The 13824-nt window shown below is 43.1% G+C and overlaps 1 protein-coding gene across 1 annotated transcript in view; it reads left to right on the top strand.

The window, feature by feature from the left end:
* Window positions 1–7069, top strand: part of LOC123976543 (zinc finger protein 436-like) — a 161196-nt gene extending 154127 nt beyond the window's left edge. Inside the window, exon 4 of the mRNA XM_046058793.1 lies at window positions 5357–7069. Within this exon, the coding sequence (XP_045914749.1) occupies window positions 5357–6909 (1553 nt within the window). The 3' untranslated portion in view covers window positions 6910–7069. The remainder of the gene's footprint in view (window positions 1–5356) is intronic.
* The last annotated feature ends 6755 nt before the right edge of the window (window positions 7070–13824 follow it).

Here is a 13824-nt window from a genome sequence, read left to right as displayed (position 1 = left end):
TTTTAGCTTAATTAACTTGTTTTTATAATTGGTGGAAGCAGATTCACACAACAGCTGCAGCATTTGTGAACTATCTTCCACTGTTTTTCACCAAAACATCTGACCGGCAGGGGTCCTCCCCCCAAAAACTTCAGCGTACAGTGAAATAATTGGGGATACTGTCAGAGAGAATTCCCCGGCGTTTACTGGTCTGGTCGGTGTGGGAACTGCTGTCTCTCCACAGATGGATGTCAAACACTCAAGCGAGAGTGTGAATTGTGAAGCTCATGATGTGCTAATTCATACAATAATAATACAATAACACAATAATAAAATCCGACACAGCCTACAGTATAGAGAACACAAATACACACACTGTAAGCAGAAACAAAAACAATATAGACATATTGACAAATAGTGCAGTGAGCAGAGTGCAAAGGATGCAGGAGTAAAATTATAATCATTATTTATGTACATGTCGGAGGTGGACGTGATATGCAGGTACACATGCATGCATACATGTACACAGTGCGATGGAGCATAGTGCAAAGGATGCTGGAATAAATAAGTGTTATGAACTTGAACTAGGTGGGTGCACAAGAATTGTTCTGACACTGAGTCAGAATCAGCTGTTTATCAGAGTGATGGCTGTTGGGAAGAAACTGTTAATGTGTCTGTTGGTTTTGGCGTACAGTGCTCTGTAGCGCCTAACAGAGGGGAGAAGCTGGAACAGGTTGTGTCCGGGGTGAGATGGATCTGCAGTGATGTTTCCTGCCCGTTTCCTGACTCTGGAAATGTATGGAGTGCAGGTTGGCACCAATTGGCCTCCGGATGAGGCCGATGACCGTTGTGTTGTCACCGAACTTCAGGAGTTTGACAGATGGGTCTCCTGAGGTGCAGATGTTGGTGTAGAGGGAGAAGAGCAGAGGGGAGAGCACACACCCCTGGGGGGCGCCAGTGCTAATAGTCCGGGTGCTGAATTTGATGTTCCTCAGCCTCACCTGCTGACTCCTGTCAGTCAGGAAGTTTGTGATCCACTGACAGGTGGAGGCTGACACAGTGAGCTGGGTGAGTTTGGTGCTGAGGATGTTCGGGATTATGGTGTTGAACGCCGAGCTGAAGTCCACGAACAGGATCCTTGCATATGTCCCTGGAGAGTCGAGGTGTTGCAGGATGTGATGCAGACCCAAGTTGACAGCATCCTCCACTGACCTGAACTGCAGGGGGACTGTTTGTTTGAAGTTGGAAGGTGACTGTTAGAATACAGTAACAGTTCATTCTTAGAAGTTGACGGATAACAGCAGGCCTGTGACAGATTCTCTATATTTTCAGACTCGATAGAAGCCCCAGTCACTCCACAAAGTTCCTATGAAGGCAGCAGCAGTGCACCGCCGGTGAAACAGAGGAGAAGGCTGGATGATCTGCAGCAGATGCTTCTTGAGAAAGAAATTGTTAGAGTGGAGGCTGAAACAAAGAAATTACCGACCAAACACGAAAAGCTGGAACTTGGAAAAACAAAAAATAGCGTTAGAAATACAGTTGCTCCAACAATAGATAAATAGGTCTTCTTCGCCTATTTCTGAAGAGAATGAGCGGTTCTTTGTAATTCTATAATTAAGCCTAATGGCATGTGCATGATAAAAAATGTTTATTATGCTAGTCTTTCCTTATGACTTATTTATTAATAGTTTACTACCAGCAAACAATTAGCAGAATTATTTTAAGTGAAGCAATAGTTTACATTTATAAGCATTAATAATGTGTGTACGGACTAGTCGTCCACAGACATCTTCATGCCCTGTATGGTCCACAGGGTCGACACCTTCCTCCGGCACAAGATGATGGTGTTGCCTAGGGAGAGGGATCTTCTCAGTGACACAGATGTTGTGGATGATGTGCACGCTGCTATTACGGTGCAGAATCGCTCAGGGTGCATCCACCTCTCCCTATGAAGACAATGAAACCTAGAAAAAATAGCCCTAGTTAATGATTACTGTAAAACCTAAACGTGTCACTTTTGGCGAGTTTGTTTATAGGCCTAGCCTATTTATATCGTTTTCAGTGATCTAGTGACAGCTCTATGATTTATGCCTGGTCTTAGTGAGAAGCAGTCTTAAGCCTAGATGGTGCAACTGGCGTGACTATTAGGTCAGACTTAGACTGTTGAGGTAAGACCTACTTACCTAAGACCACATCACATCACTGACATCTTTGAGAATGGATCACTTATGCAACACTTCTGTGAAGACAGACAGTTTTTTTTCCCGAGGTGACACTCCAGACCTTCTAGACTGACAAACTACTTGGACATACTTTATGCAGCAAAACTCATGACATGCCCACATAATCTTGTTTAATTAGGATTAATGCATAAACACATTCTATTGAAATCAACTATCTGGTAAAACAGTAATTTAAATGAGAAACCTTCCTCGCCTATGGTAAGTTCATCAGGCCTCAAACTCAGAAATTCTCTGTGCCGCAGGGCAAATTCCAGCTTCTGTTCAGCCACAGCAACTTCTGTTGGTTTGCATGTCCTAAGGGCATCAACCTTTAAAGATATAAGCGGTAAAACTCATCAGTTTTTGCAAACTTTTTGTTGTCAATACTATGACTGACAATTCTCCTGTCCGGGTACAGAAAGCTGTCAATGAAGTAGCCCACCTCATTCTGTAATAATACATATTTCTGACATAAGTAAAGTGGTTGTGTTTGGGGATTTTCTAAGCAAGTTTTTAAGTTCTTAGTGGTTCATGGTTCTACAAATTACAATGACTGATTAAATCAGTTTAGAGCATACATATACTGTATTTAAAGAATAGTAGTACCTTAGTACTTACTCTTGACAGTTGCTTGACATTGCTGCTGTTCTTCTCATGTGTGCTCTTCTGAAGATCTTTTTCAGTTTTTTTTTGAGCAGTGTAAAATTTGGAGCTAGCACTGTGAGGCTTTGTTCCATCTCTCTTTGCCCAACCCTCCTGTGATTGAGTGATGTCTATTGGTGCACCAAGGGAAGTTATGAGACATGATGTGTTCTCTGTATCTCCCTTGTAGAGAGCCATACATTTTCCTGACAAATGTCCCTGGCCTCATTCACTTCTGCTTTTTCAGAATGAATGTTTTACAATTCCAAACCACCTATCCACATGGCATTTTGTGTCCCTTGTTTTATGTGGGCCGAAGGTAAAGTAAATGCTCCGTATTTGTGTAGCGCCTTTCTAATCTTTGTGACCACTCAAAGCGCTTTTACACTACATCACATTCACACACATGCATACACTGAACCTAAGTGCTCAAATAGAAACTAACATTCATACACATTCATACACTGGTGGAACAGCCACCAGAGGCTATTCGGGGTTCAGTATCTTGCCCAAGTACACTTCGATATGCAGCCTGGAGAAGCCGGGGATTGAACCGCTGACCTTACGGGAAAACCGCTCTTCCTCCTGAGCATTTCCTTTCAAATTCCCCAACAGCAAACCACTCCAAAGGGGGAAAATGCCCGGGTAGTTCTCAAAAAGGACACCAAGAGTGCATAGCGAGAAGGATGGATTTTCCTCTTCTTGTGAGGTGTTGTCATCCTTTCCAAGCTCTCCCTTTACCTTCTCCAAGACTGTCTTGAACTTGTGTGTGAAGGAAGAGCTGTCAGCAATTGTTTGAGCATTTCTTCTTTCTTCATCATCTTCCTCCTGAACTAAGCGGCTGTCAGAAATTTTGCACCCTTTTCTTAAATCCTGGATGGCCTTCACGTCACGGAGAGATTTATCTTTCTTTTCCACAAAAAAGATACCAGCACCAACGGGGGACGAGGGAGGACGAATTAAACCTGCTTTCAGGGAATCTCTGATGTGGACTTCCATGGCCTCTCTTTCAGGACGTGATAGATTGTAGAGTCTACTGGACGGAAGTGGGGCATCAGGAAGAAGTTTAATCTCACAGTCATAGGGTCTGTGAGGCGGGAGTGACAATGCTAGATCTTTGCTAAAGACTTTTTAGGTCATGATATTTGCTGGGAACATTGAACAAGTCTGGAGGCTCAGAGTTGGATGGGGAGTCAGCGCCCTCTGCAGATGGTAGAGCGGATTGCAGACAAGTGGACAGACAGTGAGGACTCCAACCCATGATGACGGTTATGAAGTTTTAACCAAGGGTAACCTAAAATGATTGGAGTCTGAGGTGTGGAGATTAGTTTGAAAGAGATGCATTCGTTGTGATTACCTGACAGAACTAGCTTGAGGGGCTCTGTGGACTGGGTGACATAGGCTAGGATATGACCATCTAAGGCCCGGGCTGTACAGGGCTCGGGAAGTGGCTCTAATGTGAAACCAGACTGAATGGCTAGATTTTTATCGATAAAGTTCCCCTCAGCGCCAGAATCAATCAGGGCCTGGAGAGGCAGAGTGAGCTGAGGTGTAAACAAGGTGGCCGGGATTTGGAGATGAAGGGGATGGTTGGTGGGAGTAGGGTTCTGGCTCTTCAGTATGCCCACACCTACTAAGGAGCCGGACCGCTGGAATGGGCATGTGGCAATGAAGTGACCTCTTTTCTCGCAATAGAGGCACTCACCCGAGCTTAGCCGGCGGATACGTTCCTCAGGTGTCAGGTGGGATCAACCCAGCTGCATGGGATCAGGATCGGAACTGGATGTAGGCCTGGGCACAGGAGCTGAAAACTCGGGGGAGACGGCAGTGAGAGGGCATCGAGGCAGAAATAAGGATTAGATCGTTCCCTATGTCGTTCGTGCAGGCGGTTGTCTAGCCGAATGGACAGAGAAATTAAGGAATTCAGGCTAGTAGGGTCGTCACGTGAAGCTAGTTCAACCTTTATCCTTTCATTCAGCCCCTTCCTAAACACACCCTGTAATGCGGCATCGTTCCAGTCCGCGTCAGCAGCCAGAGTTCTAAACTCCACCAAATAGTCCGCCACAGAACGGGCTCCCTGCTGGAGTTCTAACAGCCGCCTAGAAGCGTCACCACTGTGGTTGGGGTGCTCAAAAACCTCATGGAGGATGGATTCGAACTGTATCAGAGACAGGGTGGTTATGGGGATGTTTACATTGATGGCTTCAGCCCAGGCTACAGCTCTCCCTCTTAGTAGCCACAAGATGTACCTTGGATGAACCACAGGTGTGAGACGCTGCAGGTGGAGAGGAGCCAGGATCGGACACGCCCATGAACACACACACAGAGCAACTGACAAACAAGACAGACAGAGACAGCAGGGGAGGGAAACACAGGAAGAACACTAGGAAGCAGAGGGAGGCAAGGCCTAATCATTACAGAATTTGCCCTCAGTATCTTCATGCAGTCAGTATGTATTAATATTAAATAAAAATATTAATTCCTAACATGTGCATGCATTTTATTATCCACAGATGTCCAGCAGCTGCTGGTGAGTAAAGAAGAGGTTCTCCCTGAGCACCAGCTGCTGTGGAGCCCCAAGCTGGACCAGGAGGACCCACCAGAGATGCCACGCGTTAAAGAGGAACAGGAGGAACTCTGGACCAGTCAGGAGGGCGAGCAGCTTCCAGGACTGGAGGAGGCTGATATCACCAAGTTCCCATTCACTCCTGTCCCTGTGAAGACTGAAGAAGATGGTGAAGAGAAACCTCAGTCCTCAAAGCTTCATCAAAGCCAAACTGAAGGACCAGAACCAGCAAGGAACTTTAATCCAGACAGTCCTTTACAACCAGGTACTGATGACCAGACTTCACTCTCCTCTGAATCTGAGACTGATGACAGTTGTGATTGGGAGGAGACCAGGGAACCTCAGCCAGGTTTAAACCCTCTGCAAAACAATGAAGTACCTGTAAGTGATCAGGAATGTAACACTGGAGAAACATCTGTTAGCTCCTCTGAATGTGCTGCAAGATTTGGCCACAAGGAACATCTGCAGAACCACAACGGAACCCAAACAGGAGTGAAACCATTTATTTGCTCAGTTTGTGGTAAAAGATTCACACGAAAGACACATCTGAGACAACACTCTAAAGTCCACACAGGGGAGAAACCATTTAGTTGCTCAGTTTGTGGTAAAAGATTCACACGAAAGGCACATCTGAGACAACACTCTACAGTCCACACAGGGGAGAAACCATTTAGCTGCTCAGTTTGTGGTAAAAGATTCACAGAAAAGGGAACTCTGAGACAACACTCCAAAGTCCACACAGGGGAGAAACCATTTAGCTGTTCAGTTTGTGGTAAAAGATTCACACAAAAGGGAACTCTGAGACGACACTCTACAGTCCACACAGGGGAGAGACCATTTAGTTGCGCAGTTTGTGGTAAAAGATTCACACGAAAGGCACATCTGCGGCTACACTCTACAGTCCACACAGGGGAGAAACCATTTAGTTGCTCAGTTTGTGGTAAAAGATTCACAGAAAAGGGAACTCTGAGACAACACTCAAAAGTCCACACAGGAGAGAAACCGTTTAGCTGCTTAGTTTGTGGTAAGAGATTCATACAAAAGGCACATCTGGGACTACACTCTAAAGTCCACACAGGGGAGAGACCATTTAGTTGCTCAGTTTGTGGTAAAAGATTCACAGAAAAGGGAAATCTGAGACGACACTTTAAAGTCCACACAGGGGAGAAACCATTTAGCTGTTCAGTTTGTGGTAAAAGATTCACACAGAAGGGAACTCTGAGACGACACTCTGAAGTCCACACAGGGGAGAAACCATTTAGTTGCTCAATTTGTGGTAAAAGATTCACACAAAAGGCACATCTGGGACGACACTCTCCAGTCCACACAGGTGAGAAACCATTTAGTTGCTCAGTTTGTGGAAAAAGATTCACACAAAAGGGAACTCTGAGACAACACTCCAAAGTGCACACAGGGGAGAAACCATTTAGTTGCTCAATTTGTGGTGAAAGATTCATACGTAAGGGAATTCTTCGACAACACTCTAAAGTCCATATGTGAGAAACCATTTAGATCCAGTGTTTGTGGTAAAATATTCACTCGGCTCCACAGTGTCAAAAGCATGTGTGTGGGTGAGATCAACGTTGATCAGCTAAAAGCTTTGTTCAGCAACATTTTCCTGGCACCATGTTTGATATTAAATGTGTTCATTGTTTAAAAATGTGTTTTAAACGTTTTTTATGTTACCTAAACCCAAGGCCGGTTTAGTACCCCCAGGGGCCCTCTGGGCATTGAAGCTCCGAAGGGCCCTCCTCCCATCCCTAACACACACACTTTCAAAAACAAAGTTATTGACACTTAAACCACAGGCACCTGATGGACCCTTCGCCCCAGCAGACAGACTCCGTCAAACGCACAGACACACAAATGATGCTAAAGCCCACGTTAATTAGGCTATTTTCACTTCTAGCCAAGGCCAAGCTGGCATATCAAATCACATACACATTGGTGAAAAGTTGATGACAAGTCCAGCTTAGCAGGCAGCAAGTATGCCTGACCAGTTCAATAAACCAAGTACTGCCATCTCACTCACACATCACAATACAATAAACAATGAATTCACTAGTAATTATGTAATATGACTGACTGAAGATACGTTATAACACAACTAGCAGCTATCCCATCATAATGAAGCCAATCAGTCAGTCGCCAATCTATACAGTGCACTGTGGCCTGCTTCCAATCATTAACTGGCCAGTCATCAAACTCACAAAACAGACAATCATAATGAGACTATGTACACAAAAGGCCTATTTCTCTCAAATATTGTTCACAAATCTGTGTTAGTGAGCACCTCTCCTTTGCTGAGATAATCCATCCACCTCACAGGTGTGGCATATCAAGATGCTGATCAGACAGCATGGGCTTTGCACAGATGTGCCTTAGGCTGGCCACAATAAAAGGCCACTTGAAAACGTGCTGTTCCATCACACAGCACAATGCCACAGATGTCGCAAGTTTTGAGGGAGTGTGCAATTGGCATGCTGACTGCAGGAATGTCCAACAGAGCTGTTGGGTCACAGTTGGTGCTGTGACTCTTGGGGGTTTTCCCTTTTTCCCCTGTGGTATCTGTGGGTGTGTCTAACACTTGGCAGGAAGCTGATCACCTGGTGAAGTTGCACACCTGCTGGGGATCCTCATCAGTTGCCGGCCTTAAGAAGTGGGGTTTCCTGAGATTTGTCGCCAGATTATTGACTCCCAGTTCTTCAAGTTACTCCGTTCCTTGTGAATAAACTCTTGACTTTAACTTGCCTCGGCTTGAGTGTCTGCACCCCAGTCCACAGTCATACTAAACCTGAATGTTCATTTCTCTACCATAAGCCATCTCCAAAGGTGTTTCAGAGAATTTGGCAGTACATCCAACCGGCCTCACAACCACAGACCACGTGTAACCACACCAGCCCAGGACCTTCACATCCAGCATCTTCACCTCCAAGATCGTCTGAGACCAGCCGCCTGGAGAGCTGCTTCAACAATCGGCTTCCATAACCAAAGAATGTTTGCACAAACTGTCAGGAACCGTCTCAGGGAAGCTCCTCTGCATGCTTGTCATCCTCATTGGGGTCTCAACCTGATGGCAACTTTGTGAGTTCAGCTCATGATGAATGGGGGCAAAAACAAAAGTGTTGCGTTTATAATTTTGTTCAGTATATGTACAGTATCTCACAAAAGTGAGTACACCCCTCACATTTTGGTAAATATTTGATTATATCTTTTCACGTGACAACATTGAAGAAATGACACTTTGCTACAATGTAAAGTAGTGAGTGTAACAGTGTAAATTTGCTGTCCCCTCAAAATAACATCACATACCCCTTAATGTATAAACCACTGGTATCAAAAGTGAGTACATCCCTAAGTGAAAATGTCCACATTGGCCCAATTAGCAATTTCCCTCCATGATGTCATTTAACTCGTTAGTTTTAGAAGGTCTGAAGGACCCTGAAACTGAGCTGCAGCACGGTGGCCAAGACCATACAGCGGTTCAACGGGACAGGTTCCACTCAGAACAGGCTTCGCCATGGTCGACTCAAGAAGTTGAGTGCACGTGCTCAGCGTCATATCCAGCGGTTGTCTTTGGGATATAGACATATGAGTGGTGCCAGCATTGCTGCAGAGGTCGAAGGGGTGGGGGGTCAGCCTGTCAGGGCTCAGACCGTACGCCACCCACTGCATCAAACTGGTCTGCATGGCTGTCGTCCCAGAAGGAAGACTCTTCTAAACATGATGCACAAGAAAGCCCGCAAACAGTTTGCTGAAGACAAGCAGACTAATGACATGGATTACTGGAACCATGTCCTGTGGTCTGATGAGACCCACATAATCGTATTCGGTTGACATGGTGTCAAGCGTGTGTGGCGGCAACCAGGTGAGGAGTTCAAAGACGAGTGTGTCTTGCCTACAGTCCATCATGGTGGTAGGAGTGTCCTGGTCTGGGGCTGCATGAGTGCTGGCGCCACTGGGGAGGTACAGTTCATTAAGGGAACCATGAATGCCAACATGTACTGTGACATACTGAAGCAGCGCAGGATCCCCTCCCTTTGGAGACTGGGCCGCAGGGCAGTATTCCAACATGATTACGACCCCAAACACACCTCCAAGACGACCACTGCCTCGTTAAAGAAGCTGAGGGTAAAGGTGACGGACTGGCCGAGCATGTCTCCAGACCTGAACCCTACTGAGCATCTGTGGGGCTCCTCAAATGGAAGGTGGAGGAGCACATGGTCTCTAACATCCACCAGCTCTGTGATGTCATCATGGAGGAGTGGAAGAGGACTCCAGTGGCAACCAGTGAAGCTCTGCTGAACTCCATGTCCAAGAGGGTTAAGGCTGTGCTGGAAAATAATGGTGACCACACAAAATATTGACACTTTGGGTCCAATTTGGACATTTTCACTTAGGGGTATACTCACTTTTGTTGCCAGTGGTTTAGACATTAATGGCTGTGTGATGTGTTATTTTGAGGGGACAGCAAATTTACACTGTTATACAAGCTGCACACTCACTACTTTACATTGTAGCAAAGTGTCATTTCTTCAGTGTTGTCACATGAACATGACATCTGGTTTATTAGAAATAAAAGAAGAGAAATTTGGACAAATGGAGGACCGCAGTTATTATTTAGCTTAAGAGCAGACAGAGCGTGTCGGCCACCATAGTTTCTCTTTTTCCTCCTTAAATCTTTATTGTAAAAAGTGTACATGGGACATAAAAAAGTATACTGAATTTTGATTCGTGCAAAATCATGTATTACATATACGTATTTTGTTACTATATAATTTGTAATATGGTTAGAATGGTTATTTTGCTGTGAGTGAACTCGATGCCTGTGTGTTGTTTATATGCTCTGATAATTATAATCCAACACATCTCTGTAGTAGCGTCCATGTTGATTCCACATTCAGACTTAAGAGTACATGAACACACACTGAAGTTGGAAGAAGGACTTGTAAAATGGGACCACCAGAGGAGCACCTGAATGCACTGTGAGCCGCTGGTTGCAATTTGCGACCCTCACCACTAGATGCCACTAAAACTTACACACTGAACCTTTAATGTACCGTACAGTCCAATACACCAAATAACCAAAAAATGATTCTGCCCCAACATCCTGTTATGGTCTGGGTCAGACCAGAGAGTCCTCCTCCACCTCTTATTCTCCCTGAAACTGAATGAACTGACTCGGGCCCTTTTATTCATCTGTTGACGTTTCTGATTGGTTTGTGATCAATTATGAATCTTTGTGTTTCCGCCTTGGAAGAAGTGAGCTAACTGAGCTCAACCTGTTCTGACTTGAGTGAATGTTAGTGCTTTCTAAATGACCACATGGTGTGGCAATGATAAAAGAAGAGATTTGTGTGTAGAGTTTTGCAGAGACAGTTCAACAAATCAAACTAGTCTATTAATAATGTAATTTATTTAGAAGTTGCAGTCACACCTTTCACTGTATACTGGTGATTTCTAGTTACATCAGATCAGATACAAGAAAAGTACCAATACAAAAAAAAAAAAACTTTATTACAGGTAAAAGCACTGCATCAGTAAAATGTATTTAAAGTATTAGATGTAACTCCAGCTGTCAAATAAAGGTAGTTTAAAAAGTACTATACTGTTAACTAGCAGAAAATCGAAACACTTAAGTACAAGTATTTGAGGTTCTTTTACTTTACTTGATAAATTAATTGCCAACTATTTTGATGATTGAAGTCATTTTTGGTGTAAAAACATTTAATTGTTTCAACTTCTCTCATGAAGATTTGCAGCTTTTCCTCTGAATGATTGTAATAACTGATGTTTGTTAATAACGTTGAGATTTGGACTGTTGGTCGGACACAACAAGCGTTGTGAAGGTGTCACTTTGGGCTCTGGGTAACTGTGACGGCAGAATTTTTACAAACCAAACAATAAATTGATTCATGGAGAAAATAATCAGCACGTTGATCCAGGATCAAAATAATGCCAGTACAATCTGACACTGAACAATGAGGCGCTTCAAGCGTAGCTGCTGCCATCTTGTGGTGCTTTTATGTTTTCAACAAAATACCGTTTGGCTGAGATAAAACACACAGATACTCCCACAGTGACTGTTAACAGGGCGATAACACTTCAGATTAACAAGATTGTCTTTAAAACACATCTGAATGCAAAAATTATCAAAATAAAATGAAGTCATTTGTTTTTTATTGAAACTTGTTTCAGAGCCAATGTTTCCTTTCTCAGTTTTGTTTTTGTTTTAAATGCCAGAATGTTATGTCACTGTTCGAGCCCCATACCTTAATTGTTAATGTAAATGAATACTCAGCTCTAGCCAGAGCTTGATCAGTACGCATCATTAAGTACCACTGTTATTAATTGTGTCCAGGAAGTGCACAAATGCTGCTTCATGTTACAGTAGTGAAGTCATGATGTATTTTCTTAAGATCAAGCGACAGACAATATCTTCATATGATATATCTCGTGTGAAAAGCTGAATGGCATTCATAAGGTGGTTGGTTTAATGTTTTAGTGTTTCTGTTTGATGTTGTTGATCAGGGACCCCACAATTTTTGTTTATGTATTTACAAAATCAATTTCATTCATCTACCGAGTTTATATTCGACTCCACTGTTATTCCTTTTTATGCAAGATATCTTACATCTTCTGTGCTTTCTGTGTCTGAGTCATCTCTGCAGCTCTGCTTGGTTATGCCTTGCTTTGTGCTTTACCTGCCTGCTAACCTGTGTCTCCTGTGCTTCAGGATCATCACCTGCCTGCCTCCTGTTTGCTCCTGGCCAGTCTAACAGCTCCACTATCCTCCTTCGCCTTCAGCCACGCACCTACAGCGCCATCATTCATTCATCCCATTACCTCTCTGGTTTGCTGTAAAATACTTTTTATTCTACTACAACTCTCTGTCTGAGTTCTGAGTTTATGTCCAACCTGTTCATGAAAGTAACAGTAGATGTTTTTAGTTTAATGGGTGGAACTAAATTTCTGCTAACATTTGTCTTCAAAACTGATAAATTATCTGTAAAGTAATCACATTTCATTGAAAAGCTCTGCTGGCCTGAAAACTGATTCACAGACACAATCTTTCACCAACTGATTACTACTTTTAAATATTAAATGTAAAAATAAATACTATATCATGGGAAATTAGTTGACAATGGTTAGTATTGTATTGGTTAAACAATGCAGATGGGCAGTTACTAACATATAATGAATTCAGGTTACCAGTTACACCAAAAGAATTTGCACTGGTTTTTGATGCTTTACCAAGGAACGTGCTGCATCGTCTCAGAGGTTCGTTAGTTGAGGTTTCAATGATCAGTTCTTTAATAGTCATACATTCCTTGGAGAAGTTGACATTACCAAGAATAAATGTTCATACATTAGGAATTATATACAAGCTGGAACTCTCGTCCCCCGGGAAGATTCTTTTGAGCTTCGCTTTATGGAGAAATTATTTGTCAAAAAAGACGTTTAGAAGAGAGATTAAGAATTGATATTGAATTTACATTATCTGTGAAGTGAAGAAGAAACAATCCATCATATGTTTTACCATCTGTATGTTGTAGGATGGTCAACACTGTATAAGAAGGGAAACTGGGCAAACAATTCAATTGCAGGATAAAGACATTTTTATATACATTTTTTTTATATATAAGATACTGAGGTGGAAATAAGATTTTCTTGTCTTTAGTTTTATTATTGGGAAAATGCCACATTCACAAGAAGAGATGAACAGACTCCAAACCAAACCAAAAAGATCTGCATCAATATGGCACTACAATAAAAAACCTAAGAATAAGAAGGCAATTAAAACCTCTTTTGTGTTATTTTCTGATGGACCGATGATACAGAAGTTTTATTTATCATTATTACGTTTATTTATTTACTTGTATATGTTGACTACCTCTGGGATGAACAGTGTTGTGTTGTCTAAAATAAAGAGAGTGCTGCTCTTTCTGCTTCTTAGTTCATCAGATAGGACTTTGTTCTTTCTATACAAACTTTTATTTTGAAGGTGTGGGAAGACGTGGTACCGGAAGCGCTTTTCCTTCCTGTGTCAGCACGCCAACGTGTTCGTGTGTTCCCGGAGTGAACTAGAGCCTGTATGTTTGGATAAACCTTCTTTTATACAGTCAGTGGGATAAACGTGTTAAAGTGGAAACTTTGGTTTCACCTTTCATCTCCTGTTAGCCACGAATGCTAACTGAAGTTAGCTTAGCTTGCTAGCTGGAAATAGACGGAACTCGGCCACACAGCGCTGGTTGGAGGAACTCTGAGTCCAAACTGTGTTTTTCATTTGTTTAAAATGTCTAAAGTCCAGATGCTGAGAGGTTTTATCAACCAGCGACTAACTGCGGCTGCTGAAGAGATATTTGGGCTGTTTGAAAGAACGATATCAGAGTACGAGGAGGAACTCTGTCGTTC

Source organism: Micropterus dolomieu, linkage group LG09 (genome assembly GCF_021292245.1).
Source record: "Micropterus dolomieu isolate WLL.071019.BEF.003 ecotype Adirondacks linkage group LG09, ASM2129224v1, whole genome shotgun sequence".
Lineage (NCBI taxonomy): Eukaryota > Metazoa > Chordata > Actinopteri > Centrarchiformes > Centrarchidae > Micropterus > Micropterus dolomieu.
The sequence above is the reverse complement of the archived record's forward strand: the minus strand, read 5'-3'. Positions and strand labels throughout refer to the sequence as shown.